The 25,803-nt window shown below is 52.4% G+C and overlaps 3 protein-coding genes across 20 annotated transcripts in view; 2 read left to right on the forward strand and 1 right to left on the reverse strand.

Annotated features, from left to right (window-relative positions):
• The window catches only part of EMID1 (EMI domain containing 1), a 44,358-nt gene extending 25,524 nt beyond the window's left edge, over nt 1–18,834 (forward strand). For 3 of the 11 annotated variants that reach the window (XM_045081502.1, XM_013063461.2, XM_004766492.3), the window contains 4 exons: nt 8,954–8,998; nt 14,746–14,836; nt 16,115–16,192; nt 18,064–18,321. In XM_045081502.1, the coding sequence (XP_044937437.1) occupies nt 8,954–8,998; nt 14,746–14,836; nt 16,115–16,192; nt 18,064–18,188 (339 nt within the window). In that variant the 3' untranslated portion in view covers nt 18,189–18,321. Of the gene's footprint in view, nt 1–8,953; nt 8,999–13,764; nt 13,850–14,745; nt 14,837–16,114; nt 16,193–18,063 lie in introns of those variants that run through there. The other 8 variants (XM_045081505.1, XM_013063462.2, XM_013063459.2 and 5 more) reach the window with 4 other exon arrangements.
• A 236-nt stretch (nt 18,835–19,070) lies between these two features.
• On the reverse strand, nt 19,071–24,766 carry RHBDD3 (rhomboid domain containing 3). 4 transcript variants are annotated; one of them, XM_004766496.3, is made up of 7 exons: nt 24,712–24,766; nt 23,887–24,029; nt 22,068–22,256; nt 21,054–21,437; nt 19,888–20,050; nt 19,523–19,804; nt 19,071–19,421 (listed from the first exon to the last, which is right to left on the reverse strand). In XM_004766496.3, exons 3-7 carry the CDS (start codon nt 22,213–22,215, stop codon nt 19,244–19,246), a joined length of 1,155 nt encoding a protein of 384 aa, XP_004766553.1. In that variant the 5' UTR covers nt 22,216–22,256; nt 23,887–24,029; nt 24,712–24,766; the 3' UTR covers nt 19,071–19,243. The 4 variants fall into 4 exon arrangements, with proteins under 4 accessions (XP_004766553.1, XP_004766552.1, XP_004766551.1 ...); XM_004766495.3 differs by having other exon boundaries at nt 24,584–24,719; XM_004766494.2 differs by lacking the exon at nt 24,712–24,766 and adding an exon at nt 24,204–24,403.
• Nucleotides 24,738–25,803, forward strand: part of EWSR1 (EWS RNA binding protein 1) — a 30,824-nt gene continuing 29,758 nt past the window's right edge. For all 5 annotated transcript variants that reach the window (XM_004766497.3, XM_004766498.3, XM_004766499.3 and 2 more), the window contains exon 1: nt 24,738–24,845. In XM_004766497.3, the coding sequence (XP_004766554.1) occupies nt 24,833–24,845 (13 nt within the window). In that variant the 5' untranslated portion in view covers nt 24,738–24,832. The remainder of the gene's footprint in view (nt 24,846–25,803) is intronic.

Raw genomic sequence — 25,803 nt, forward strand, 5'->3', positions numbered from 1 at the left:
TGTCATTCAAAATATCTAAAAATGTCTCCTGAGACTTCTTATTTGACCCATGTGTTACTTAGAAGTCTATTGTTTAATTTCCAAGTATTTGGAATTTGGGGAGTTTCCAGTTACCTTTCTGCTATTAATTTCTAGTTTAATTCCATTATGGTCTAAGAACATGCATGGTATGATTTCTAGTTCTTTGAAATTCATTGAGATATATTTTATGGCCCAGAATGTTCAATGTAAGCTTGAGAAGAATGTGTAATCTGTTATTGGATGAAATGGTCTATAGACATCAATTGTATCCAGTTGATTGATGGTGTTGCTGATTTCAACTATGTTCTTTCTCATTTTCTGCCTAACTGTATATGTCCATTTCTGGCAGAGGATGTCAGAGTTTCCAACTGTAACAGTGGATTCCTATATTTCTCCTTGCAGTTCTATCAGTTTTGGGCTTGTATATTTTGAGGCCCTGTTGTTAGGCATATACACATTAAGAACTGTTGTGCCTTCGTGGAGTACTGATCCTTTCATTTTGTATTGCCCCCACCCTTTATCCATGATAATTTTACTTTCTCCGAAGTCTACTCTGTCTGCTCTGGTTAGTGCTAGTATGGTATATCTTTTTCCATCCCTTGGCTTTATATGTGTCTTTTTTTTTTTAAGATTTTATTTATTTGACACAGAGAAAGAGAGAGAGATCACAAGCAGGCAGAGAGGCAGGCAGAGAGAGAGGGGGAAGCAGGCTCCCGGCCAAGCAGAGAGCCCAATGCGGGGCTCAATTCCAGGACCCTGAGACCATGACCTGAGCCAAAGGTAGAGGCTTAACCCACTGAGCCACCCAAGTACCCTGTGTCTTTATATTTAAAGTGGGCTTCTTCTAGACAACATACTGTTGGGTCTTGGTTTTTTACCCACTCTGACAATCCTTGACTTTTAACTGGTGTATTTAAACCATTGACATTTAGGGGCATCTGGCTGGCTCATTCAGTGGAGCGTGCAACTCTTAATCTCAGGGTTGTGAGTTCGAGCCCCATGTTGGTTGTAGAGACTACTGAAAAATAAGTCTTTTTAAAAAAGTTAAAAAATAAAGAAATTTATTAAATTATTGAAACTTAAAGGGGTTATTAAATTAATATTTACCCTACTTTTTACTGTCTTCTATTTGTTGCTCTTATTCTTTGTTCCTATTTTTCTTCTACAGATTTTCAGCCTTTTTCAGTTTTAATTCATTTCATATAATTCTACTTTCCTCCTTTCTTAGCATTATCAGTTGTACTTCCTTTTTCACTTTTTTTTTTTAGATTTTATTTATTTATTAAAAAGAGAGAGTGAGAGCATGAGAGGGGAGGATGTCAGAGGGAGAAGCAGTCTCCCAGTGGAGCTGGGGTTGCCAATGCAGGACTTGATCCTGGGACTCTGGGATCATGACCTGAGCCAAAGGCAGTGGCTTAACCAACTGAGCCCACCCTGGTGCCCTCACTTTTTTTTTTTTTTAAGATTTTTTTAATTTGAGAGAGAGAGAGGGTAAGAGAGAGAGAGAACATGAGCAGGGGAAGGGGCAGAGGGAGAAGCAGGCTCCCGGCTGAGCAAGGAGCCGGACATGGGACTTGATCCCAAGACTCTGGGATCATGACCTGAGCTAAAGGCAGACCCTTGACCGACTGACCCACCCAGGCATCTCCCTTTTTCAGTTTTTGTAGTGGTTTCCCCAAAGTCTGCAATATACATTTACAACTAACCCACCTCTACTTGCAAATAACTTATGGTACAAAAACCTTATAATAAAATATTCTCCATTTTTCCCTCCTTTTCCTTATATCATTGCTGTCATTCATTTCACTCATATATAGTTACATGTAAGGATATCTATATATACACATACACACACATGCGAAGCGTACATAATTACATAGTTGGTATTATCATTTTGAGCAAAGTATTTTCTGTCAGATCAGTTAAGAATACGAGAAACAAATGTTGCATTTTGCCTTCATTTATTACTTCTCTGATGCTCTTCCTCTCATTATGTAGATCCCAAGTTCTGACTTATGGCTTCCTTCTCTTTGAAGAATTCCTTTTAACATCTTTGCAAGGCAGATCTACTGGCAACAAATTCTGTCATTTTTTGTTTTTCTGAGCAAATCTTTCTTTCTCCTTCACTTTTAAAGGATGATTTTACAGGGTACAATTCTAGGTCAATGGTTTTAGTCTCTCAACACTTTAAATATTTCACTCTGCTCTCTTCTTGCTGGAATGGTTTCTGAGGAGAAGTTGGATGGAAGTCTTATCTTTGCTCCTCTAAAGAAGTTGACTTTTCATCTGGCTTCTTTCAAGACACTTTTTTTTTTTAAGTAAACTCTACATCCAACATGGGTTCAAACTCACAACCCTGAGATCAAGAGTTATATGCTCTACTGACCAAGCCAACCAGGCGCCCCTTTCAAGACCCTTTTTTATCTTTGATTTTCTGAAGTTTATTTTTTTTAAAGATTTTAATTATTTATTTGACAGACAGAGATCACAAGTAGGCAGAGAGGCAGGCAGAGAGAGATGGGGGTGGGGGAAGCAGGCTCCCTGCTGAGCAGAGAGTCCAATACGGGGCTCGATCTCAGGACCCTAGGATCATGACCTGAGCCGAAGGCAGAGGTTTTAACCCACTGAGCCACCCAGGTACCCCTGATTTTCTGAAGTTTAAATATGATCTGCCCAGGGCGTAGTATTTTGGGGGGCATTTATCCTGCTTGGTGCTCTCTGAACTTCCTGGATCTGTGGCTTGGTGTCTGACAATTTGGGAAAATCCTGTCATTATTCCCTCGAATATTGCTTCTGGTCCTTTCTTTTTCTTCTCCTTCTGGTCTTCCCATTACATGTGTTGTACTTTTTGTACTTGTCCCATCATTTTTGGATATTCTGTTCTGCCTTTTCAGTCTTTTTTTCTCGTTGCTTTCCAGTTTTGAAAGTTTCTAATTGTCATATTCTCAAGTTCACAGATTCCTTCCTCTGCCACGCCCAGTCAAATGAGCCCTTCAAAGGCATTCCTCATTTCTGTTTCGTGTGTTTGATCTCCAGCATTTTTTTCAAATATACACGCAAAGAATTTTTAACCTGAAAAATCTAAATGATATCAAATCATATATTCATGTGCCCAACACCAAGCTTAAGAAATACAACCTTATCAGTGCCTTTGAAGTCCCCCATGTGCCCCTCCTGTCTCACTTTCTCCTTGAAAGGTATCTCTAAGGGAATATGAAATCTTGGCAGGAAACTGAAGGACTTGTGACTGCAGGTAATGTTTTCAGTATTTTTTCCTGCTCTAGGTAGAACGTCAGAAAGGGGACCGTCTGGGAGATAAATGGCTGATATTCTGTTGAATTTGTATTTCTGGACGGTGGCTCTCGATACTAGAAAGCAGGGCCTCTGCTAGAATTGAAGCATTTCTTAAGAGGCCTGGGAAAAATGGGATGACCCTTAGCTAATGGACTCTATGAAGAGCACCTCCAACCAAAATCTAGCAGTTATTTTTGATTCTTAGAATTTCCATCTCTCTGCTCAGATTACCATTTGTCCTTGCATGTTATCAATTTTTTCCATTAAAGCCTTTAGCATATTAATCATAGTAGTATTTTTTAAAAGATTATTTATTTAGTTAGTTGAGAGAGAGAGCACGCACAAGCAGTGGGGAGGAGCAGAGGGAGAGGAAGAAGCAGACTCCTCACTGAGCAGGGAGCCTGATGTGGGGCTCAATTGTAGGACCGTATCCCAGGACCACAAGATCATGACCTGAGCCGAAGGCCGACGCTTAACTAGCTGAGCCATCCAGGTGCCTCATAGAGATGTTTTTTTAAATTCCTGGTCTGATCATTCCAACATCTCTGCTATGTCTTACTCTGGTCCTATTATTTGCTCAGTCTCTAAAACTGTGTCTTTTTCCTGCTAGTATGCCTTGTCATTTTTTAAAACTTTTTTATTTACTTTCAATTTAATTAACATATAGAGGATTAGTTTCAGAGGTAGAAGACAATGATTCATAAGTTGCATACAACACCCCATGCCCATTCTGTCACGGGCATGGCATCCCCCAGTTAATGCCCATCCCCCAGTTATCCCATTCCCCCCCAACCATCTCCCCTCCAGCAACCCTCACCTGGTTTCCTATACTTAAGAGTCTCTTATGGTTTGGCCTCCTTCTCTGTTTATATTCTCTTTTTCCCTACCTTCCCCTGTTTTGTTTCTTAAATTCCACATACGAGTTCAAAATGGGTGGAAGACCTAAATGTGAGACAGAAATCCATCAAAATCTTAGGGGGGAACACAGGCAGCAACCTCTGTGACCTCAGCTGCAGCAACTTCTTGCCAGACACGTCTTCAAAGGCAAAGAAAACAAAAACAAAAATAAACTATTGGGACTTCATCAAGATAAAAAGATTTTGCACAGGGACGCCTGGGTGGCTCAGTCAGTTAAGCATCTGCCTTCGGCTCAGGTCATGATCTCGGAGTCCTGGGTTCGAGCCCTGAGTCAGGCTGCCTGCTCTGTGGAAAGTCGGCTTCTCCCTTTGCCCCTCCCTCCTCTCACCGCCACACCTCCCACCACCGCCCTCTTGAGCTCGCTTGTGCTCCCTCTCTCTCTCTCCCAAATAAATAAAAAATCTTGAGGGGTGCCTGGATGGCTCAGTGGGTTAAAGCCTCTGCCTTCTGCTCAGGTCATGATCCCAGGGTCCTGGGATCGAGCCCCACATCGGGCTCTCTTCTCTGTAGTGAGCCTGCTTCCTCCTCTCTCTCTCTCTGCCTACTTGTGATCTCTCTCTGTCAAATAAATAAATAAAATCTTAAAAAAAAAATCTTGAAATGCCATTTAAAAAAAAAAAAAGGTGTTTAAAAAAAAAAAAGAGCTTTTGCACAGCAAAGGAAACTATCAACAAAACCCAAAGGCAGCGTACAGAATACCTTGTTATTTTTTGTCGGATGGTAAACATGATGTACTTGGTGAAAGGAACGGCAGTAGAGAGACTTTAGTGATGTAGTGGTTAGGTGTGCAGGGGGAGGAAGCATCCTGGAGTCCTATTGTTAGGTCTCAGTCTTTCCCTCAGTCTGCCCCTGGACTGTGAACTTCAGCAGCACTGCTTAGATTTGTTTTTGTTTTTTTTCTGTTTGTTTGTTTGTTTGTTTGTTTTAGTGTTTTTTGTTTTGTTCCCACCCCCCACCCCCTCACACCCCAGTTAGGTGGGACAAGATGGTTAAGTGGGAGCTGAGCTGGGCTATTTCTGTTCCCACACATGGAAGGCTAAAGCCAGCAATAGTTGGGTATTTCCCTCCCCCAGGTCAATGAGGCTCTGATAAGACCCCAACAGGTGGGGCGCCTGGGTGGCTCAGTGGGTTGGGCCTCTGCCTTCCGCTCAGGTTATGGTTCTGGGGTCCTGGGATCAAGCCCCGCATCAGGCTCTCTGCTCAACGGGGAGCCTGCCTCCTCCTCTCTCTCTTCCTGCCTCTCTGCCTACTTGTGATCTCTGACTGTCAAATAAATAAATAAAATCTTAAAAAAAAAAAAAAAAAGAAAAAGAAAAAAGACCCCAACGGGTTCGGCTCCCGTAAAAAAAAAAGTTTCTCCTGAGAGCAGGCCCTGCTGAGAACAACAGAATGCTCTGGAGTGTTTCAAAATGGTTCCTTTCCCCCTCCTCCTGCTGAAAGCGCCAGGAGATTTTTCTACAACAGGGCTCCCGTGTAAAACTCACAGATGTGGGGATTCCCCCCAAAACCGGGTCCCCCTGGAATGTTGAACTCTCGGAGTTGGCCACACCGAGAGTTGGCCTCCAGCAACTTGTCAATTGTGTTTATGTTTTTCTACCTGGCACTGGTTCCCAGGGAGGCTTCTGCTCAGTACATCACAATCTGCTCCTTTTTGCAGTTTGGGGGGGCAGTGGTTTGTCCTGGGACCTCACTGCTTTGATGGCTCTAAGAAGAGTTGTTGATTTTCCATTTGTTCAGCATTTTTCTTGTTATTAGGACAGAATGGCAACTTCTGAGCTCCTCATGCACCATGCCAGAAACAAAAAGTTTGGTTTGTTTCATTTTTACATCAGATTTAGAGACGAAATTGGTTAATATTTCCTCAACTTATTTTTTCTGTTCCTATGCTACCTTCTCTCCTTCCAGGACTTCAGTTCTACCTAACACCTTCTCTTGAGTTACCGAGGCTCTGTTAATTTTTTTAAAGTATTTTTTTTTCAAATAATCACTCATGACCCCCCAAATCCAGAGTCCTGTGCTCCTCCACCTGAACCAACCAGGTGCCCCAGGCTCCCATTATTTTTTCTTTATTCTTTTCTCTCTTTTAAAAAAAGATTTTATTTATTTATTTGGCAGAGAGAGAGAAAGAGAGATCACGAGTAGGCAGAAAGAGAGGGGGGAGCAGGCTCCCTGCCAAGCACAGAGCCCGATGCAGGACTCGATCCCAGGACCCTGAGATCATGACCTGAGCCGAAGGCAGAGGCTTAACCCACTGAGCCACCCAGGCGCCCCCCATAATTTTTTCTTAAAATCTTTTTTCTTCTTCGTGCTTCAGTTCGAGTTGTTGCATTGCACACTATCTTCAAGTTAACCGCTTCTTTATTCTGTCCTGGCCAATCTTCTGCTAATCCCCACTAACGAAGTTTTTATTTCAAGTACAGTCCTTTTCATTTGCATGATTTCCGTCTGATGCTTTTCTAAAATTTCCGCAGATCTGGGTACCTGGGTGGCTCAGTGGTTAAGCCGCTGCCTTCGGCTCAGGTCATGATCTCAGGGTCCTGGGATCGAGTCTCGAATCGGGCTCTCTGCTCAGCAGGGAGCCTGCTTCCTCCTCTCTCTCTCTGCCTGCCTCTCTGCCTACTTGTGATCTCTCTCTGTCAAATAAATAAATAAAATCTTTTAAATAAATAAATAAATAAATAAGATTTCTGCAGATCTGAAAAGCCCCATCTCATCACCCATTATGTCAATTCCACTTCATTCGCTAACATATTTATCACAGATATTTTATTTTTTTAGTTTTTTTTTTTTTTAATTCCAGTTCGTTAGCATCATATTAGTTTCAGGCGTGTACAAATAACGATTCAGCACTTCCACACGTCCCCTGGCGCCAGCATGACAAATGCCCTCCTTAATCCCCATCGCCAATTCCACCCATCCCCCCCCATCTACCTCCCCTCTGGTAACCATCAGTTTGTTCTCTATGGTTAAGAGTCTGTTTCTTAGTTTGCTTCCCTCTCTCTCTTTTCCTTTTGCTCCTTTCTTTCTTTCTTTTTTTTTTTTTAAAGATTTTATGTATTTATTTGACTGTGATCACAAGTAGGCAGAGAACCAGGCAGAGAGAGAGGAAGGGAAGCAGGCTTCCCGCTGAGCAGAGAGCCCAATGTAGGGCTCCATCCGAGGACCCTGAGATCATGACCTGAGCCAAAGACAGAGGCTTTAACCCACTGAGCCACCCAGGCGCCCCTGCTCCTTTATTTCTTAAGTTCCATATATGAGTGAAATCACATGGTGTTTTTCTTTCTCTGACTTACTTAACATAATACTCTCTAGCTCCATCCATGTCATGGCAAATGGCAAGATTTCATTCTTTTTTTTGACTGGGTAATATTTCATTTTATACACACACACACACTGTCTTTTTTTTTTTTTCAACTTTTTTTCTTTTTAGATATTTTATTTATTCATTTGAGAGAGAGAGAGTGCACAAGCAGGAGGAGAGGCAGAGGGAGAGGGAGAAGCAGAATCTCTGCCAAGCAGGGAACCCGATGCGAGACTCGATCTCAGGACCCTGGGACCATGACCTGAGCCAAAGGCAGATGCTTAACCGTCTGAGACACCCAGATGTCCCAATACTCTATCTTCTTTATCCATTCATCAGTCGAAAGACATTTGGGCTGTTTCCATAATGTGGCTATTTCGATGGTGCTGCTATAATCATTGGGGTGCATGTATCCTTTTGAATTAAAATTTTGTATCCTTTGGGTAAATACTCAGTCCAATTGCTGGGTCATAGGGTAGCTCTATTTTTAACTTTTTGAGGAGCCTCCATACTGTTTTCTGAGTGGCCGTACCAGTTTGCATTCCTACCAACAGTGCACTGAGGGTTCCCATTTCTTTTCATCCTCGCCAATACCTGTTGTTTCTTGTGTTGTTGATTTTAGCCATTCTGACAGGTGTGAGGTGATATCTCATTGTGATTTTGATTTGGGGCATTTCCTTGATGACAAATAAGACAGATATTTTCAACTTAGAGCCTACTAATTTCAACAGCTGAGTTGGCTATGGATCTGCTTCTACAGACTTATTTTTCTCTTCATTGTGGGTCATGTTTTCCTATTTCTTTACATACCTAGTAACTTACATACTGGACACTATAGATAATAAAGAGAATCTGGATTCTATTATCTTCCTCTGAAGAATGTTGATTTTTGGTCTAGAGCAAGGGTTGGACTCAGCTTTGTGACTTTAGGATGGGTAATTCATGGACTGTCCAAGGATTGGGGGGTGGGTATTTATATAGATTTCACTCCCCTAAGTGGCTCCCTGCTTTCTAGGATTTCCTTTCAATTTCCTCCTCCTTTGGCAGTCTCAACTCCAGCCTGTGATTCTTCAGCCCTGTAAGACTAAAGCTTCCTGTTTGAACTATTTGCCAGGCTGAAGGGCTGGGGTGTGCCCTCAGGAGAAAAGCCACAAGTATGTAGAGGGTGTGTGTGTGTGTGTGTGTGTGTGTGTGTGTGTGTTTACCGAGTTCAATTCTTTCAAAGGTCAAAGAGCCTCCAGTTTCTGGCTGTTCTTTTATTATGTTTCATTGCCTTTAAATCATTATGTTAGTCCAATACAAACCACAGTCTCTCCCAGTCTTTTAGTGTCTCCTTCCCTCTTTCTCCCTCTCCTCCCCTCCCCAGCCTCCCTTCCTCCTTCCCTCTCTCATTACCTCTACCTCGGTCTCTCCTTGCAGGGAGAACCTGGCCCCAAAGGAGACCCTGGGGAGAAGAGCCACTGGGTAAGCTCCAGCAGAGCCCAGACCTCCTCCTGCGCCTCCCTGCCCTGGGCACTCAGGAGATCATTGGGGATAGGGGCTCCTCTCAATCCCCACTGCCACCCAGGCTCCCAGGAGGGAGTCTTGACAGATCTCCACTCTGGCCCAGTCCCCATCGTGTCCCTCTCAGCCAGGCAGGGCCAGCCTTATCAGCAGGCCCCACGCTCTCTGTCTCTGTCTTCGTCCCTGTCTTCTTTCTGTGGCCTTGCCAAGCCAGGGTGACCCTGCCCATTCCTCCTGGCTGGTTTGGGCTGACCCAGTCCAGACTGTACCTTCTACCTCCATGGCCCCTTCCCAGCAAGGGCTTCGGCTTCTGCTCTGCCTGCAGAAGAAAGGGAAGCATGAATACCAACCATGTCCACACGTAACAATGGGACAGGGGGCCTTGAGAAAGCTGTGAAGCATCAGGAGGGAGGCATTGACACAGTGAGGTACACTGGGACCCTGTTGGAAAAGGGATAAGGGACCTAGATACCACTGTACACCTAGGAAATCCATGGATCATGGGAAGGGAGGCCCACAACCATTATGATTACATTGTACATGGTAAATGAGGTCAGGAGACCTAGACTCCACTATTCTCAAAAGAGCTATAATTAATACAAGGTCCCAGACACCATCATATACATAGGGGAGCCATGGGGAGAGGGAGGAGAGGCCTAGAAACTATCATTGTGTAGAAGAACCACTGAAAATGAGATGAGGAGATCTAGAAACCACAATACACAATAGGAAACCCATGAAGATTGAGAAGGCAGGCCTAGAAACTCACAAACATAGGAGACATAGCATATATGAGAAAGGGGACAGAGAAACCACATGCGGGGTCCTAGAAACCTTTACAATCATTGGAGATAGTTGCAGTGAATGAGTTCCTAGGCCTAGAAATCTGCCCACCCAAGAGATGCATGGAGGGGGAGGTCCGAAAGTCCCACAGTGCAGGACTTGGAAACCATTGTGACCTAGACATTTGGAAAATGGGTGGGGTAGGGCAGCCCCCGCTCACAGGAGAGAAAGCTGGGAAGCTATTCAGAAGGCTGGTATCAGGCCTCCCTTTCCCCTGCCCCCTCCCTGGTGCAGTCTGGCTGGGGTGCCCTACTTACCAGCAAGCACTTGTAACTGAGGACATGGGATGCACCCAGAGCCTGCCTTGCCCTCTCTGTTCCTGATTGTGGGGTCAGTGATGGATACAGCCGTGGGAGCCCCTCACCCTGCACGAGCCCTTCCCTGTGTCTTCCCATGACTTCGGGGGCCCTGCTACCTCTCTGGCAAGCCTCTCCCAGCCTCCCACACTCACTCTACTCCCCACACCCCCCTTCAACCCCTCATGGTTCCAGAACCTCTTAAGCGCACTGCCAGTATGGGCACAAGCTGGGCTGAGGGCAGGCAGACCCATGTGAGCCCAGCCCTGTCCCTCCCCTAGGTCCCTTCACTGGCCATTTCCAGCCTGGGAACTTGTTTCCCTATTCAGCCCAGGAGAGGTAGGAAAGGTGACATGAGGCTGAGTTAGACTATGCAGCTCCATTCCTGCATGGGATTCCAAGAGGAGAACAGATGCCTGAACTGTCCCAACCCAGGCCCTGAACTGAGGACCACCTTGTGGGACAGGCTGCCCAAGAGGTAGCAGGGCCCTTTCCCATCCTCCTGCCTCCCCGACGCCCACCTGTACTTCTGCCCCTGCTTGCCACATGCCTAAGGGGGGCCTGCTGGGCTGGGGTCAGCATGAGGCTTTGGGTACTGGGGGACTAGCTCTGTTGGGGGTAGGTGGGCATGAGGTCCAGTGTGGGGAAGGGGCCTGAGGGGGCTTCTCTCCACCTACCAACCCCCTGGAAGACCTGAACCACTGGCCCAACTGTGGCTCAGCAGTGACACCCAGTGGTCATGAATATGAACTGCAGGTACTACCCCCAGAGTGACTGAGATGAACCAGCCCATCTAGACCAAAGTTCGTACCCCTCATTCAGACAGGAAAAACTGAGGCCCAACTCCGCAGAGCAAATTGTTGGCAGAGCTGGAACTGAAGCCCGGGATGTTCATATCCCAGAACTGGGGAAACCCGCCCCTCCTCGGTGGGTGCCAGGCATATAGACATGATTTGGACACAGTCCCCACTCTTAATGTGGTCACAGTGGGAGGGGAGAACAGACCAGTAACAAGCGGCAACAGGACTGAGGGAGCTCAGCTGTGATGGAAGGATCTGGCATTCTCTTGGAGGAGGAGATGGGGGCTAAGGCCTGAAGGGTGTGTCACCAAACAAAGGTATTCAGGCTGAGCATCATGTTCAAAGATCATGTTCAAAGGCCTTAGGGCTGGCGTAATCCTGGGGTATTCGAGGAGCTGCTGATACCTGGCATGGTACCGTGTGACAGTCAAGGGATGAGATAGAAGTCAAACAGGCTTTCAGGACTTAGGCGGCCATATTGAGGAATTTGAACTTGGTTCTGTGGACAGTGGGGAGTCATTGAATTATTTAACAGCAGGGAAGGGACACAGTCAGATTTTCATTTGCAAACAGTTCATCTGACTGCCTTGTGAAGGATGGATGGGAGAAGGGGGGCAACACGGGAGAATCAGAAACAGAGATGCCAGAGGGGAGTCTGTTGTGGTCATTCTGGCAAGGGATTCTGGGGGCTGGAACCGGCAAGGAGGACGGTGTGGACGGATGGCTGTCTGTGCACTAAGCGATGGGTGGTGCTGGTTTGATTGTGAGGGGGAGCAAGCAGTTCAGGCAACCTTTGCAGTAGAGAGCCCAGAGAAGCAGCGCCACTGGGTTCTGTCCAGGGAAAAGGGGAGCTGTATTAAAGCTGAGTGGAGGTGCTGGGTGGGGGGGTGTCCAGCAGGCCCTGGACACTCAGTCCAGGCCGGGAGGGGACTGGGATGTTATCAGTGCAAACAACAGGCCACCCATCTTGGAAGGGATCCAAATAACGGAACTTTGACAGTTTCCTTTAATTTTCTTTTTTGTTTTTTAAGATTTTATTTGAGAGGGAGAGAGAGTACTAGCAGTAGGGAGGGGTAAGAGGAGAAGCAGACTCCCTTTTGAGCAGAGAGCCCAACACAGGGCTCAATCCCAGAACCCTGGGATAATGACCTGAGCGCCCCTTAGCTGTTTGTTTGTTTGTTTGTTTTTAATTTAATCTAAGATTTAATCAACACTCATGTATTGCACTTGATTGTTACATCTCTAGTGCCTTGTAATGTAGAACATTCCCTGTCCTTTTCTTCTTCCTCTTGACTTTGTCTTTTTGCGAGTATTCCGCCATCTAGATTTGTCTGGTTGTTTCCTGGTGATGAGAGGCAGTTAAATGCTCTTGGCAGGAGCTCTAGCCGACGCCCTCTTATTACACTTACCTGGACATTCATGGTGTCAGCTTGTCCCCACCGTCCACGCCCAGAGTGGCTTAGTGTAATTTTTGAAGGTCATCCATTTTTAGATCCTGCTCTTGTAATACTTGAAGAGGGATTATTTTGGTGTGGCCCATGGTGACCCTGTGACCCTTAGGCTGCAGTGGCCAGTTAGTGGCCTGAGGGCAGCCCTAAACTGGTGATGTGGACAGGACAGCTGGGTTGTAATGGACAGTCCCAGCAACGCCACAGCAGTCTCATGGACACGTTTGGCGGACTCTCAGTTGTTAGATGTTTTGGTGAACCCTAAAGGGTGGGGTTCTGCTGTAGCATAGTCTGCCCCAATCCCTTCAATTAGTCTGTACTAAGTAAAGGACGCTGAGAGAGACTCCCAGATATGTCAGGACTGGAATAGTTCTATTTGCTGTCCTGCTGCTCTGTTGGAATTCAGAGATCAACATTCCAGAAATAGCTTTAGTCTGGGCTAGGAAAGAGGAAGAGGTGAGGGAGTGTGGAGGTTCAGCCAGTCCGTGGGAAGGAAAGGACAGACAGACAAATTGGAAGTCAAGGTGAAGGCTGGCCGGAGTGCCAGCTGACACTGTTGCGGGGGGGGGGGGGGCACTGCCACATCCCTAGGCCTGGGACTGCAGACCCCAAGATACTGCTTAGAAGGGAGGGTGGGGCTGGGGGCCTGATCCCAAGACATGCTGAATATGGATTTGAAATAGGCAGAGCCCAGGTAGGGAGGAGCCCAAAGTGAGAAGGGCTGGGGAGTGGACACCTGGGCCTGAGCCTCAGCTTTTCCATTTTTGAGCCCAACTTCCCAAAAGTGATGCCACGTTTTCTCATTTTACTTGTACGTATTCATTTTTATGTGAATGGAAAGGATATCCATGAGTAGCCTGTTCGCACTGATGGAATTCATTAGAGTGAAATTAATGTAGTTTTAAGGCAAAAAGGGACTCCGTTGAAAGACTGTTAAGTAAATGAGAATGCAGGTGCCCCAGGGATGGGGCAGGAACCATGCAGGTGTGAGGCACCAGAGATTCAGGGGTACCTAGTGACAGCCATCCAAGGCAGGCTCTGGGACAGCAGCGCAGCCCCTGTGGATCTGCAACCCCCTGCCGCCAGTGCAGGGGTGTGGGCAGAGAGCAGCCAGCTGGAACCCATCAGGACTTACCGAGGGGGCTGCTTCCACCTGTCTTGCCCCGCCCCCATGCCCCTGTTCCCTCCTGGTCTTGTCCTGGCTGTCCGCGGGCCCTGGGCTGTGGCCGGTGGTGTGGGCTGCAGCTGCATGTCCAGGGTGGGGCATGGGCCACCAACAAGCTTTGCAGGGTCCCCTCCCTTACCCCCTTCACGGCTGCATCTGTCTCTTTCCTCCGCAGGGGGAGGGGTTGCACCAACTACGCGAGGCTTTGAAGATTTTAGCTGAGAGGGTTTTAATCTTGGAAACAATGATTGGGCTCTATGGTGAGTAGAGACAGACAGACGGACAGACAGCCCAGCCCCCACTCGCTAGCCTTCCCCAGGCCCTCTGGGGGTGGAGCTGCCTGGACCCAGCCGTGAGGCTGGAGAAGGTGCCTGCCCCAGGCTGGGGAGGACCTGAGAGAGCAAGACCACCCATCCCTTGATGGCTGGTCCCTCCTCCACAGGTGAAAAGGGGACCCCAGAGACCTGGGCCCCCCACCTCAGTGGCCAGACCTGGGCCTCCGAGCATTGTGGGTAATGTGGTTTCCAGGCCTACAGGGAAAGCAGAGGTGATAGATTTTTGAGTTTGGAAGAAATTAGGGGTAATGGAGCCAAATTCCAGACCAGTAGGGGATTGTGGGTAACCGGGCCAGACTGCAGCAGAGCAGGGGGTCACAGGTCACAAAGTAAGGCTTCATTCAGCTCTCCATAAATCGTGGGTAACAGAGCAAGCCAGTCTCCCAAGTCCACAGAACAACAGGTCACGGGGCTAGGCTCCAGAAGCACAGGCTTCCCCACTACTTCCAACCTCCCCTCCCCCAGAGGCCCCCAGAGGCTCTCATAGGGCAGGTCTTCCTGGCCCCAAGTATCTCCCTTACAGCTGCAGGTCCCCTTCTGTTAACCCACCCTGCAGGTCCCTTTATGGGTCGGAAAGAGCCAGACCCCCACCCCAGGCCCTTACCCACCAATGTCGCCACTCATCTGCTCACTTGAGGAGCCAGTCAGAGGAGGAACCCTGCCCCCACTCACAAGGGGAGACTGAGGTCTCAGTAGAGACTCACACCCGGGCTCCTGCCTCGAAGCCGGCTGGTGCCTGTCCCCTACACCGCCCCCTAGGCTCCCCGGCCCAGCCCTCGGAGGCCGGACTTGCACCGTCGCTCTTCTTGATCTCCCATCAGGCTCCTAGCTTACAGAGCTTCCTGCAGCAGCAGGCTCAGCTGGAGCTCCTGGCCAGACGAGTCACCCTGCTGGAAGCCATCATCTGGCCAGGTAATGGCAGGGCGGGCAGGTAGGGGTGGCCCCTTCCAGGAAGGGCCCAGGGACACATAAGTCACCTCCTACTGGTGGCCCCAGACCAGCAGACACTCCTCTAGTCCTTCCAGCCAGCCAGCAGACAGACAGACAGTGCCTGACTCCTTGCTGGCACAAGCTCCCAGATCAGACAGACCTGTTCCTGTTCTCAGGGAGTGTAGGGTGCAGGGGCACAGGGGTCACCCTGGAACTGTTAAACCCGGGGTGAGGAACATCGTGGTGTGGAGCGAGTGCTGAGAGCACAGAAGAGCCCCGGCCCCGGGCTAGGGTGTGTGGGGGAGGACATGTCTGGGAGGGCTTCCTGGAGGAGGTATCCTCTAAATGAACCTGAAGAGCAAGGATGATCATTGGTAAACAGGCAGAGGAACAATACAAGCCAAAGCCAAGAGGCTAGGCTGTTCTGTGAGGTTGCTAGGGAGTGACAGCTGAGGCTAGAGAATCTGGCAGGCCCCGGTTTGAGAAGGCTTTTGAAAGGAGGTAGCAGACACGGAAGGAGATAAGACGCCAAGTGCGCAGCACCCCTCCCCATGCCTGGTTTTTCACAGTGGGGCTAAGGTTCTCCCCCATTAAACCGGAGCCCGTAGATGGTCGTGGAGAGAGGCAGAGATTATCCGCCGTCAGGGCTGAGCTCCGGTCCTCACCTACCCGCGAAGAGGCCCCCACGGCCGCCCTCCTCTCCCCTCCAGCCACCCCATCCCACAGCCCAATCCTAGCACATCAGCGCACAAAGGCCTGGGACATCAGGTCCAACTTCACATCTATTTTACAGATGAGAAAAGTGAGTCCCCAAGCAGAAAGGAGGGCAAGGATGACAGCCAAGCCACCTTTATTCAGCAAAACTGTAGGGCACACCTGCTGAGGAGTGCCAGGTCAGGGGGGACACTCTGGGCCCATCAAGTGAAGGGGAATCCTCAGGGTCTACAGAGATGAGGGCCATGGGCGACAGGAGCACCAGAGGATGTGAGTAAGCGGCCATTGCCTCCAGCTGTGGCAGGGGGAAATCTTCCCAGCAGACGGGACCCTGGGACTGGTCACGGAAGATCCTGAAGAGTGTATGTGTGTGAGCAGAAGATAGAAAGGGCAGCCCCGACAGAGAGCCCTGTGTGGACAAAGCCCTGGAGGCTGGAAGGAGTATGGGGTCTGCTTCCCAAGCTCCTCCCACCTTGCCATGGGGCATTTTCGATCTTTTCCAAAACCATCAGTGACCACCTCCCAGACCTCTTCCCCCTCTTGCAGATCAGGGCTCAAGGACCAAATCCCAGGCTTTTTCAGGTGTCCCTCACCACCTCTCAGGACTGGGAGAGGAGCCAGAAGGTACTGTAGCCTTGGACCCGTAGCCTGTCTTCTCTCTAGTCGCCTCTATCCAGCAGCCCAGGGAGGGAGTGCTGGTCACCTGAGGTGGTCACGCCCACTCACTGTGGCCACCAGCCTGGGCGAGTGACCCCACAAGCCAGCTTGAGTCTTGACCTGGAAGGGGAGGTGAGGGGGGGAAGGGAGCAAAGAAGGAACTTTCCCCATTGTCCATCGTACACAGCAGGCGCTAACTAAAGATCCAGATTGGGCTCATGTTTAGGTTATAATCAATAATGAGGCAGTAACAGCTGTCACACATCCAGCCCACTGGGCTGGGGGATTTAAATCCAGCCCTTTTGACAAGCTTGCTGGGTGGGTGATACCATTTCACAGATGAAGAAAACAGAAGTGCAGAGAGCTCACATGATTTCCTCAAGAGTCGTTGCGATAGCAGAGGTGAGGCCACAGATCCACCGTAGATCTGTCCTTTAAAGCACTGGCCCAGGAAAACCTAGGGCCCTGAATAGCATAGGGTCAGAATAGCATCTCATGACCAAATCACAGTGACCAGGCCTGCAACAGACCTGGGTCAAAAACACACCTAGTGACCATTAATCATCCAGCATTTCTGTGAAAACCACTTTCCACCCCTGGTCACCTTAAACACTTAAAGGGTATGACACGGTATTGTCCCCGCGTTCCATACGAGGCTCAGAGATTCTCATGACTTGCCCAAGACCACATCATTGGTACATGGTGGGACCAGGGTTTGGCCCTAGCTGATTGTTGGAGCCTGAGCTCCGTGCTACTCTCCTCCTATGCTCCCTGATTTAGGGGATGAAATACCTTTGACTATGACCACACACACCTATTTGTCCCAGGGTCCCAAATTTCAGCCTAGAGGTGTATGGGTGGCTGGGGCACCCAGGGTCAGAGTCCTAAACAGCTAGGATTATGAGGGCACGGCCTCTGGCAGCGCCCCAGCGGAAAGCTGGTGCTCACCAGAGTCCAAGTGTCTGTCCCTTTGAACAGGACTTTGGAGGCTCAGCCAAGTCCCCCATCCTGGGGTTCTGCTCGAGGGTTCATCTCCCCCCGGAAATATGGCCCATCCTGATCTACCTGATCCACTTACTTAACATAGAGAGGGACCGAAGTGTTGTTAGTAGCAGAAGACTTGTTGGAGCAGGTAGGCCTTGCTTGGGTGTTGAAGGATGAGTAGGAACTTTCCGGGTGGCAAGAATGCCCATTTTTCAGTTTCACTCTTGTGGGACAGCTCATTTCCAGGTTGGGGCCTATTTCACCATAGCCAAATTAGAACTGATTTCCCTAATTATTGGAGTTGGCCAGGACCTCAGAGTACACCTGGTTTTAGAGATGAGACAACTGAGACCCTGACAGAGATTAGACTCACCCAAAGCTGTACAGTAGGTCAGTGCCAGAGCCTGGCCTTCCTAAACTCTTCCGCACCACAGGTGGCCTAACCCCAGGAATGGGGGAGAGCAAGTCTATTTCCTAACCTTAGCTTCCGCAGCTATGAAACGGGGATGATTCAGGGCACACCTCTATCCCAAGGTGTGGGAAAGACTTATACTTTTATGGAGCATTCACTCTGTGCTAAGCATTTCAGAGACACGACAGGTTGATTGATTCTCACTTGACAGAGAAAATCAGAGGGCCCAGAGTGCTCTCATTGGGTGGGGAGCTGATAATTCCGGGGGAGGGGGAGGCACTAACCAGTTTGCAAGTATCTTTCTTTCTCACAGCTCTGCCTCCCAAATGCCAGGGCAGTGTGCCTGGCAGAGTACCCAGCACTCCAGCCCCCAGAGGGCTGAAGGGAGAGGGGCACTCACACAGACCTCACTAACCCTGCCTCTCTTCTTTCCCTCCGGCAGAACCAGAGGGGTCGGGGGCAGGCCCTGCCAGCACAGGCACCCCCAGCCTCCTGCGGGGCAAGAGGGGAGGACTCGCAGCCAACTACCAGATCGTGGCCCCCAGGAGCCGCAACGAGAGAGGCTGAGGGCGGGGGCGGCCCTAGGGGCAGACCAGGCCAGGCTTCCCTTCCCAGCCTGGACTTGGCCAACTGCCTCCAGGGACCGCCCAGCCATATTTATTCATGTCCTCAGGGTCCCTTCTGCCACCTAGGCCTTCGGGATGGGCAAGTATTCGTCCCAACTCCCTGGCTCCCTGTGCAAGCCTAATATGAAGCTGAGAAGGGACAGGGGCCTGAGAGAGAGGGGCAGCCCAGGCAAGAGATGAGGCCTCACTCAGGGCCCTGGGCCTCTGTCCCCCTCTCGGAAGTAGGACAGGAAGAGGTGACTGGTTCGAGGCTTCTGTCTTCTCATCAGCCACCCAGGCATCTGGGCCTGGAGGGGCTGAAGGGAGCTGGAGTTCTCCTGGGCCCTTGGCACACGCAGGGCTTGTCACCCCCTCGTCCCCAGCCAAACCTTGGGGAGCCCACTGCACCCCTCCTCTCCTTGACTTCTGGTGCTGGGTCCCTACCCTGAGCTCAGCTGGCAGGACGCTGGGGATTCCTTGTATAGGCCCTGCCCCATGAGCCCCCAGTCTCTCCCATGTCCCAGGTGGGGGTTGAGGCATGGAGAGGGAGGGGCCCCCTGGAGGTAGAGGTGTCCAGCCAATAAAGGCCCCCAGTCTGATGTCTCCCACTGGCCTGGTCTCAGTGTGTGCTTAGATGGGGAATAGCTGAGCAAGGCCGGGAGCCCCTTCCCTCTTCTCGGCGGCCATTCCTGCCCACACGCAATGTCGGGGGCTAAGCAGGCAGGGGGGCCAGTGCATCTCCACACCTCAAGGAGCTGTTCTCCTGTGATGGATCCTTCCTTCACTGCTTGTTCATTCATTCATTCCCCCCTGCTGCCAACACAGAAGAGTCCGACACAACGGCTGCATCCACAGAGGTCCAGCTTGAAAAATGAACTGGTTTTTATTCTAAACAGTACCGGGGTGGGGAGCCGGAGGGGCCTCTTCTGAAACACACTGCCACCCTTGGCAAACAGGGCTGGGCTCAAGCTACCCACCAACGGGCCAAGCCTCTTGTCACCCAAGGGCCTGCATGGGCTAGGGAGGACCAGGACCCTCAGGGTGAGCGGGCCCGCCCCTCCCTTGAGTCACCAGGGCCTCGGTGCCCACCTCCCCCCCAACCAGCAGTGACACGGCACCCTCCACTCGGCCTGTGGCTGCCAGGGCCACCACTGCCTGTTCTGTGGGGAAGCCCATGCGCTCCAGCTGCTGCAGCCTGTGGGATGGGGGGGTGAGGAGGGGGACAGGAAGGCAATGTCAGGGCCACCTCCAGCCCCTGCACCAGGGGACCCCCACCCTCCCACCCCCCCGCCTTACCGCAGAGAGGAGACGGATGACTTGGGCAGCCGGAGTGGGCTCTCAGGACGCTGCCCCTCGAGGAGTGAGGCCTCGATCCCCTCCTGCAGCAGCTGCTCATCCAGGGCTGCCCACAGTGGGGTCCCTGGGGGGAAGGTGGGCCCGGCCCAGGCCAGGCCCACCTCTGAGGAGACCTCCCAGGCTGGCTGCACAGGCCCCAGGCCTGGCGGGAGCAGGGCTGAGCCTTCACTGAGGGCCCAGAGGCTAGGGGAGGCCATGTAAAGAGGTCCGGGGGTGGGAGGCCTGGAGGGGCAGAAGCAGAAGAGGGCCTGACTGCCAGCCCCTGCCACAGCTGCCATGAAGGGTGTCTTCAGCACTGTGCTCACCTCACTCCGGCAGGATGGGTGAGCGGCAGCTCAGCCGGGATGCCTGGGGTAGGAAGGAGTCGGAGCGGCCAGCCCCCAGCCAGTGCCCTGCACAAGACGCCCTCCTGTAGTGCTTGCAGCCGCCGCTCTGACAGCTCCAGCCACCGGAAGGCCCCTGCTGCATCTGTCTGCCCAGGGCAGGGCGGCTGGTCAAGGAGAACCCAAGCCAGCCGGGGTGGGGGGTGCAGGGGAGCCCACACTGCATGCCAGGGCCCAGGCTGTGTGTGCCAGCCATTCCCCGGTCTTTCCTCACTGCAGCCTGGCAAGGGATGTCTCCTAAATGTCTCCTCACCCTAATCAGCACTTGGGGAAAAGCGGAGGCTCTCGGGAAAGGAACCTGCCAGAAGCTACTCAGCCAGTAAGAGGTGGAGCCAGGTGTGTGCCTCCCCCGTCCCCCGCCCCCACACCTGCTCTGTTCCCAGAGCCCCCTGAGACTGCTCAGGTCTGACTCAAGGCCCACCCTGGGGCCCACTGACACTCCCCCATAGCCTTCAGCCATGGCGGCATACTCCCCATGACAGGATTCTGCCAGGCCAGGCAGCTGGTGTCCCCAGGCCTTAAAAAACCCCAGGGGGAGGTCAGCCTGTGCCCACTCTTCTCTTCAAAGACACCGTTTCCCCCAAGAGGCATCAAGCATCTTTGGAGCAAAAGTCTGTATTTAATGCACCACCAGACATAGGTGTTCCCCATTTCAGCGCTGACCCCCAGGCTCACTCCCACCCTGGCCTCACACTTCCTGCCCGGCCAGCTCTTTTTTACTTCTCTTCCCCTGAACCCCTCATCCCGCACATCACATCATCACATCGTAGCTCAGATGCCTCCCTCACTGGGGAGAGCCAGTTTGGGTGCCTGCTTGGGTCACCTCAGCCCTCCTAGGCCCTCCTTTAGATGGTAGTTGGCAGTTGGCACCTCCCCCTGGACATTGGCCCTGAGGCCACCCCCTGCCCCCATCCCGGAGCCTGGCTAGAGAACCCGGGGATGCTCCCAGAATATGTCCACGCACACTGTCCGGCATCATTGGGCCTGACCCTCTTGCACCATTTCCCTCCCAGGCATCCTGGGGGGTGGGAGGGCCCAGCCACAGAACCCACATGTCGACACGGGCCCTGAGCCCCAGCAAAGGATACAGGCCAGGCCGGCAAGAAGGCCACAGAAGAGCTGCAGGAAGGGCGGCTCGGAGCTGAGCAGTGGTGTCAAGGCCAGCAGGAGCCATGGCAGGAGCCACGGTGGCAGGACCCCCTGGGGCTGGCGAGGGTGGTGACCCTGCCCTGCCAGCATGGCCAGGTGGACGGGCATGTAGCCGCAGCCGCCAGCTGCACTGGACACCCCAAGGCCCGCCAGCAGCACCCCCATGAGCCCAGCAGCTAGGGCGAGCAGGGCAGAGGCATGCAGGAACCGCAGAGTTCCCAGGTGGCACTCCTGCCACCAGCCCAGAGTGGGCAGGAGCAGCAGGCTCAGGAGCAGGCCAGGTAGGGCCGTGTGGCCCAAGGCATGGGTCAGCAGCCGGTGTGCTGGGAGAGAGAAGGAGCTTACATGCGGGTCAGCAGCCCTAACCCCCAGTGCTGGCCCAGGTGGTGATCACACTGCTACAGGACACTGCTAAGCCAGCGTCCTCACCCCGGGAACCACTGTCTGCCCACTGCCAGCACTTCAATCACTCGTGAAGGGGAATGAGGGCTTCCACAAGCTGTGGCTGCTCCCCTGCTGTGTTAACCAGAGCAGGTCGGGCCAGGCCCACCACTCAGTCTTCTCAAGAGCAACCCAACTATGGGCAACTCATTTAACGTCTGCTAAGACACGACCATGCAGCTGGGGTCACTCCTTAAACTCCCAGGACCTCCTCAACATTCTCATACTAAGCTGAAAGCCTGAGTTCTTATTTTAAGGGAAAGACACCAAGAAGGAAAGCTGTCTGAAAAGAATTCCTACTTACACACTCCCAGCCCCTCTGCCTAGGTGCTCCGCCCTCCCTTCCAGGCTCCAGATGAGCTGGGCACGCTCTTGTCCAAGGCCACGCTTCCCCCGGCCCTGGATCCTATCCCTGCTTGACCGGTGCAGGACCCATGGTGCTCCTGCGAACTGGTCTCAGGCCCTAGAGCAAGTCTCCTGCCTCCTCAAAGACCCAAGGGGCCAGCCCTCACCCTGCCAAGGGTCCAGCAGCAGCTCGGGGGCCAGGGCAAGGCTGGGCCCAGCCCCCACCAGCCACAGGCTGCCCAGCAGCAGCATCAGGACGGAGGAGGCAAGAGGCAGCGCCAGGGACGGTAGGCTGAGGGGACCTTGGGCACGCATAACGTGGCTGAAGGTGTCAAGGGTGGTCCTGAGGCCGTGTGCTAGGGGTGAAGAAAAATAACACAGTTATTACTGCAATTTTTATCCAACCCCTTTCAACTACCCTCCTGATGGCCCCATTTTACAGTAGAAACAAGCTGGAGAGGCAGGCCCAGCAACTCCACCACAGAGCAGGTCAGATCCTAACCATGTGCTTAGCCATCTCGCCATCTTGCCATCCCGGCTGCCTGTGCATGTGAGCATGGGGAGAGGCCAAGCCAAAAAGGGCTCTGAAGAAAGGCCTAGGGTGGGAGGCCCAAGGCCAGTGAAGATGAACTACGGCTCCGGACTCCCAGAAGGAGGGGTACAACACCCCAGGGCAAACTCAGGGCCATCTCCAGCTTTCCTCTGCCTCTCTCTTCCCTTGGGCTGGAGACGGGTCACCCTCCTCTCTCCTCCCAGACTTAGAGCTCTAGGTGGGCTCCGCTGCCCCTGATGGAGGGGATGAGGCCAGCCAACGGGCAGGCATATTAGGAAGGGAATGAGGCAGAAGAGCTGGACGGGGGCAGGAATCCCACACTCTGAAGGCATACAAAGTGACACTGGACAGAGTCATCCCCTTCTTCTAGCTCTGAACACAACCCCTCTTGCCCTAGCCTCCCCTCTTTCACAGGAAGGCTCTAATATCCCCTCCACTTCTTCCTGATGTGCCTCCCTGGACAAGTTTTCCACCCTCTGAGCCTCTCCTTCCTCATCTATAAAAAGGGGATTAAGAAAATCCTCTCCCCATAGGATGAGAAAAAGGAATGGAATAAGGCAGGGCCCAGCCCACAGCTCCTGTTCAATAAACTGTAGCCATCCCACTAACCGTGGGAGGCAGAGGAGCCACTAGATAGCCCTACCAGGGGACGCCTCAACATGGAAGCAGCTGCTCCAGGCTAGCTGGGTCAAGCTCTGGCCCACAGGGCAAAGGACTTGAAACCTCTTCAGCCGTGGCCAGGCCTGTGTCAAGACTCCCAGTGACCAGATTTCATGATGCAAGAGGCAGGCTCTCAGAGAGACAAGACTTTTCATCTACTCCCTTGCCATGGGCAACCTCAGCATCAAAACCCACCTGTCAGTTTCCCACTGGAAAAATGTAGAAAGCTCCTCCGCCTGCAATGTGCCTCCGTCCATCTCTCCAATAGGCAAGCTCCTACTCACCCCCTTGAAGCCCAGTTCAAATGCCCCATCCCCTGCTTTGTGGATGTGATCCTATCTAGTAAGCACAGCCTGTCTTTCTTCCCGGGCAAGTAGTCTAGGCAGATGGCAGGTGGGAGCGCCCTCCTCTTACTCATCCCCAATTCTCTGTATGTGTTCACTGAAAGAGAGACTCTAGCTTGGCTCCAGGTGTAAGGAACATTTTTGACTCCATACATTTGTGAAAGATTTGGGTGAGCCCTAACCTTCCTTGGGCCTGGGCACCTGCCTGGGGAGACTAGATTGTGTCCAGGAAGGCAGACAGGTGCCAGCCGTGCCCAAAGCCAAGACACCCACTGAAAGCCTCCTCTTGCACCCTCAAAACCACCCACCCATGGGTACTTTCCAGAGCTGAAGGACTTGCCCATGGACAACCAGAACTGGAACTGGAACCCTCTGAGCCTCAGTCTCTTCAACAATAAAATGGGGCTGTGCACCATCAGGCCCGCCTACCTTACTGGGAAGCTCAGAGGACAGAATGAGAAGACAAGGATGGGGTAGATTCTTCCGAGAGTGGGTATCCCACGGTACTGGTCGAACTCAGCTTTATGACTTTAGGAAAAGTACCCCAATTCCTTGGGCCTCAGTTTCTCCTTCTGTAAAAATAAGGGTATTGGATGGGGGATTAAGATTAAAGGGCCTTCTCAACCTTGACCGTTGATGGGGGGAGGGGCTCTCGGGATCCGGAGCTACGTTAGGGGCCTCCCATCTACCCCACCCGCCTCGGCCCCCTCCCCCTCCGGCCCAGGCCACGTGTCGGGGGTACTCACTGCAGAGCGTGTCCCCCGCCCCCGGAATGCCATGTGGGGCCCCTGGCCGGGAGTCGGGACTCCAGCTTCCCGGCGAGGCCCGAAAGCCCGGACCCCATTCTGCCTGCACTCGAGCGCGTGACCCCAGCCGAGCCGGCGCGCCACCCCTCCCATCCCCCCCTTCCTCGCCGCCTCCCGCCCGCCGCCCGCCGCCCGCCGCCCGCCGATTAGTCAGCAGTTGTTCTAGGCCCGGGTCCCTTCCCCCAGCCCTCCCGCCGGCCTCCGTGTCCCTTCAAGGCAGACTCTTCAGAGACGGTCCCTAGAGCCAGCGGGCGAAACCATTCCGGAGAGCTTAGCTTTGTACGGAGAATCTCCCCGGCTTGTCATCAATACCCGCTCACCCGCCGCTCCGGACCCTTTGGTGCTATTTTGGCCCGCACGTCATGTCCAGCGCTCTTTAGAGAGCATTAGGACAAGAGCTGCGGGCGGGAAGGACGAGAAAGCTGTGGTTGATCCCTCCTTCTCTCACCCCCGTGGCCTGCCGCGGTGGTAGCGCCCGAGGTTGCGGGTTTCGCGCCTGCGCAGTGCGGCGCCTAGAGGGAAAGCGAGAGGGAGACGGACGTTGAGAGAACGAGAAGGAAGGAGAGAAAATGGCGTCCACGGGTGAGTGTGGTGGAGCCGCTGTCGCGCCAGCGACAGCCGGGACACCCAAATCAGGGGCCGTTCGTCTCTAGGGGTGGCCGGGACAACTGAATGGAGCTGCCGAGAAGGGTATGAGGTACCCGCCGCGGCCCGACGAGCTCGAGGGCCCTCGTTCTTCTCCCCTCCCCCCACCGGGAAGGCCGGTTCTGGAACCTTCCGGCGCCCCCGGCGCGCGAGGTGCTTGCGGCGGCGGGGGCGCGCGGAGCCTGCCGTGGTCTCCATTGTGTGGCAGCTAGCAGGCCCCGCGCACCCGGGCACCCGCCACGTGGGCGGGGCCTGCGGCCTCCCGGGCCCCGCGTGGGGGTTGGGGGAGGGCTCGGCAAGGCCTGGAGCCCGACACCCCTAAACCGGAGGTGGAGGGGGTCGATGGCTGCTGGAGAAGCAGCAGAAACGCCGCTTCTCCAACCACCCCCCCACCATTTCCAGGGACGCGACTCAAGCCGGAGGGGAGAAAAGCAAATAAACAAAAAAGGCTTCGTGGGTTTGTGAGCCGAGGGGTGCCGACCTATGAGCGGGCGCCCGGTAATAGGCCTGGTCGGCTGGGGCGTCCGGTGCAGCCGAGCTGTTCTCTCGGCGGGTTCCAGCCCAAAACCGAACTTCTTCTGCCTGACTGGGTTTTGGGTGGAATGTGCTTCCCCAATCGGCGCCCCCCCCCCGCCGGCTTCTTCGTTATTACTCTTATTAATCCCACCTCCTTTCTTCTCCAAAAAGCAATTAAGTGCTTCCCAGGGCCATTTTTCAGCAAACGCCGAGGGAGATCCGTTTTATAATAAGACCAGCCCGGATAGCGAGGCCCAAATACCTACGCGAGAAAATTCTGGCCTCTTTGACCTAGGAGAAACAAAAGGCCCGAGTCGGCATTTGAATTACGCTTAAGCAATCGTCTCGCAAGTTTATTTTCCTACGTTAAGCCGGTAGC

This window comes from Mustela putorius, unplaced genomic scaffold (genome assembly GCF_011764305.1).
Source record: "Mustela putorius furo isolate JIRA1106 unplaced genomic scaffold, ASM1176430v1.1 tig00000578_pilon_pilon_pilon, whole genome shotgun sequence".
Classification (NCBI taxonomy): Eukaryota; Metazoa; Chordata; class Mammalia; order Carnivora; family Mustelidae; genus Mustela; species Mustela putorius.